The 2775-nt window shown below is 47.7% G+C and overlaps 1 protein-coding gene across 1 annotated transcript; it reads left to right on the top strand.

The window, feature by feature from the left end:
* Nucleotides 1-362: 362 nt before the first annotated feature.
* LOC112895092 lies at nucleotides 363-2131 on the top strand. Its single transcript, XM_025962972.1, has 7 exons — nucleotides 363-391; nucleotides 468-604; nucleotides 881-974; nucleotides 1196-1238; nucleotides 1323-1420; nucleotides 1772-1830; nucleotides 1976-2131. The coding sequence occupies exons 2-7, from the start codon at nucleotides 557-559 to the stop codon at nucleotides 2039-2041; spliced, it is 408 nt and encodes a 135-aa protein (XP_025818757.1). The 5' UTR covers nucleotides 363-391; nucleotides 468-556; the 3' UTR covers nucleotides 2042-2131.
* Nucleotides 2132-2775: the final 644 nt, after the last annotated feature.

Below are 2775 nucleotides of genomic sequence, written 5' to 3'. Positions count from 1 at the left end.
AAAATTCCTATTCTCGTCGGCCTAGACCTGGCCGACGAAAATAAATCAACCCTAATTAACACGATAGGGTTCGGATGTTTCTAGTCCCGCACAGCACATCCCCGCGCCCGAGCTGAGCCCCCCGCCCCCGCGCCCCGCCGCCACCGCCCCCGTCCCAGCGCTCCGCCGCCCGCCGCCGCCGCCGCGGCCCCGCCGCCACCGCCGCGTCCCCTGCAGCCCCCCTGCCGCCGCCCCGCGGCCCCGCGCGGCCCGGCCCCGCCGCCGCCGCCGCCCCCGCCCCGCGCGCCCCCCACGCCCCTCTGCCGCGCGCGGCTCGGCCCCGCCGCCGCCTCGCGCGGCTCCACGCCGCCCCCCCGCGCGGCCCCCCGCCGCCTCGCGCCCGCGCGGCCCCACGGCCCCGCGCGGCTCGGCCCCCGCGGCCGCCGCCTCGGGCGCACGGCCCCCGCGCCGCCGCCGCCTCGCGCCCGCGCGGCCGCCGCCTCGGGTGCACGGCCCCCGCACCGCTGTAATTTTGACTTGTAGTTGCCATGCTGTGTTCTCACCTCTGTACTGCTGAATGTTTATGCAGATCCAAAGCAAATACGGGGGCTCCAGTAAAGTCATGGTGAGTCACAGTTCCAGGGATTTGATAAAATAATGCTGATTCATCTCCTCTGTTTCTAACGACACAGTTCCTGATCGAGCGCCTATGCCTGCTGTTGTTTATTCAAACGAATAAGCATAGTACATGATACATCATGAGAACACTATTTTGCCTTCAGAAAAGCACTTGCTACATCTCTTTGTTTTTGTTTAAGAAAAGAGATCCAGCGACTCTAGTACAGTAAGTTATTTGAGTCAACCACTAATGATGGGTTTGTTGTTTGACTTGCTTCTGCAGCTCCGTAATCAGTCAGTAGCTGAGACCACGTTCGGGAAGATGTCTGGTCTCATTGGATCATTTATAACATTTCCTAAGAAGGATGAGTCTAGAGGTATGTGAGCATTGCAGATTCCCTTTGTTTTATTTATTAAGGATATATTTTAACGTTTATCAAGCATGCAACTTTAGATTAAAACATCAAGTATGTGCAATTGGATCTTATCACCCCCTTTTGGCCTGTTATATTTCCAATACTTCAAATGAATTTATTCTTTGTCAAGCAATGGTGCCCAAATTTTGTAGATTCTGATTTGTTCTGATTCTATTGTGCAGAACCGTTGCGTCGGCAGACAAGCAACATGGATTTAAGAGCAAGGTAATATACTTTGCTTTGTTGTTTACCAAACCTGAATAAATGGTGATAGCTTTTGTCATGTTACTCATCCATTGTTTTCTTCAGAGGCTCTGATGGTTCTACCAGTATGCCTTCACTTAGGAAAAACGCCTCTGTATCATCCGACATGAGCGATCTTGCCTCACAATGTTCAGGACATTCAGGTGAATTTTTTTGGTCATCTATCTCCTTTTTTCTGTTTAGTTATTTTGATGTCACATATGCGCAGAGTTTAATGTAGACAGCTCCTAGATCACACTTAGTCTCCACCAGTTTGAGACTGCTCGGCATCTGCTTTTCTGGTAAAATATGTACATATGTCGATACTAGTTATGACATATAAATGCCATGTGTCATATTCTCTATGTGGTTTCTTGAACGGGATTGCATCTACTGTTAGACATGCTGGTTACTTTTGGCATACATGCAATTAGGTGTAAGAATAGAACTAGAAAACCCTATGACTCAGAAGTATCTCACAGTTCTGTACTTTTTCTTCAACTCAATTCTTTCAGTGAGGCGAACCAGCAGCTGGTGTTTCGATGAGAAAGTTCTGATACAGTCACTCTACAAGGTGAATATACTTCTTGACTGTAACTTGATTCGCTTTGTTTAGTTATGATATACTTATCTGGCAGCAATAAGGAGGCCTTTAAAAAGTTCCTTTATATAAGAGTTTTGTTAACAATTTCGCATGATAACTTTGAATCATTCTGCAGGAGCCTATTACTGACAGACTTGGTGAAGCTCATGATTACTTACACAGGTGCATACACGTGAAATGATTACTTACACAGAAATAGTAAACAGTGCATGTCTAAACAATGATTACTGGAGCTATATGAAGAAGATTCCTCCTTTTTTTTAGCAGGCATCCGATTATTTTCGTCGGCCATAATGACCGACGAAAATACGACAAGTATTTTCGTCGGCCATTAAAGCCGACGAAAATACTGGACGTATTTTCGTCGGCCACTTAGGCTGACGAAAATGTGAACATATTTTCGTCGGCCGTATTAGCCGACGAAAATACTGTTATTTTCGTCGGCTGCCGACGAAAATAATCCTATTTTCGTCAACTTTATTTCGTCGGCCTATTTTCGTCGGGGGGCCGACGAAAATAGATATTTTCATCGGTATTTGGCCTATTTTCGTCGGCTTTTGGCCGACGAAAATAGTCTATTTTCCTGTAGTGCAACCCATAGGTCCCACAGTTCGAAGTATGAATTCTTCATGCTTCGAATTGTTTATATCCGATGGAATCTGATCATCACGTACGAGGTCTATCGACTTAATATTTTGGTTTTAGTTACCATACCGTTCCCATCGGCTAATGCCAGAACTGGACCATCGGTTGTATTATAATTTAACTATCAGCTGACTGTCGGCTGCACCATAATAGGACCATCGGCTCCTTTTATTTCCACAGGCCGATGCCTCTTCTGCGTACGTGATATATACTTCCTCCCATGCAGCATCGCCTGGATATCCGCAACGTATGTACCCCCGACGGCTTCAT

This window comes from Panicum hallii, chromosome 5 (assembly GCF_002211085.1).
Source record: "Panicum hallii strain FIL2 chromosome 5, PHallii_v3.1, whole genome shotgun sequence".
Lineage (NCBI taxonomy): Eukaryota > Viridiplantae > Streptophyta > Magnoliopsida > Poales > Poaceae > Panicum > Panicum hallii.
Note: the sequence above shows the minus strand (reverse complement) of the source record. Positions and strands in the feature narration are given on the sequence as shown.

Bases quoted from the DNA above. Each gene is read 5' to 3' on its own strand.
- LOC112895092 (XM_025962972.1), top strand. From the start codon at position 557: ATGTTTATGCAGATCCAAAGCAAATACGGGGGCTCCAGTAAAGTCATG. The intron at 975-1,195 runs GTATGTGAGCAT...TCTATTGTGCAG, and splicing joins TAAGAAGGATGAGTCTAGAG to AACCGTTGCGTCGGCAGACA. The intron at 1,421-1,771 runs GTGAATTTTTTT...CAATTCTTTCAG, and splicing joins ACAATGTTCAGGACATTCAG to TGAGGCGAACCAGCAGCTGG.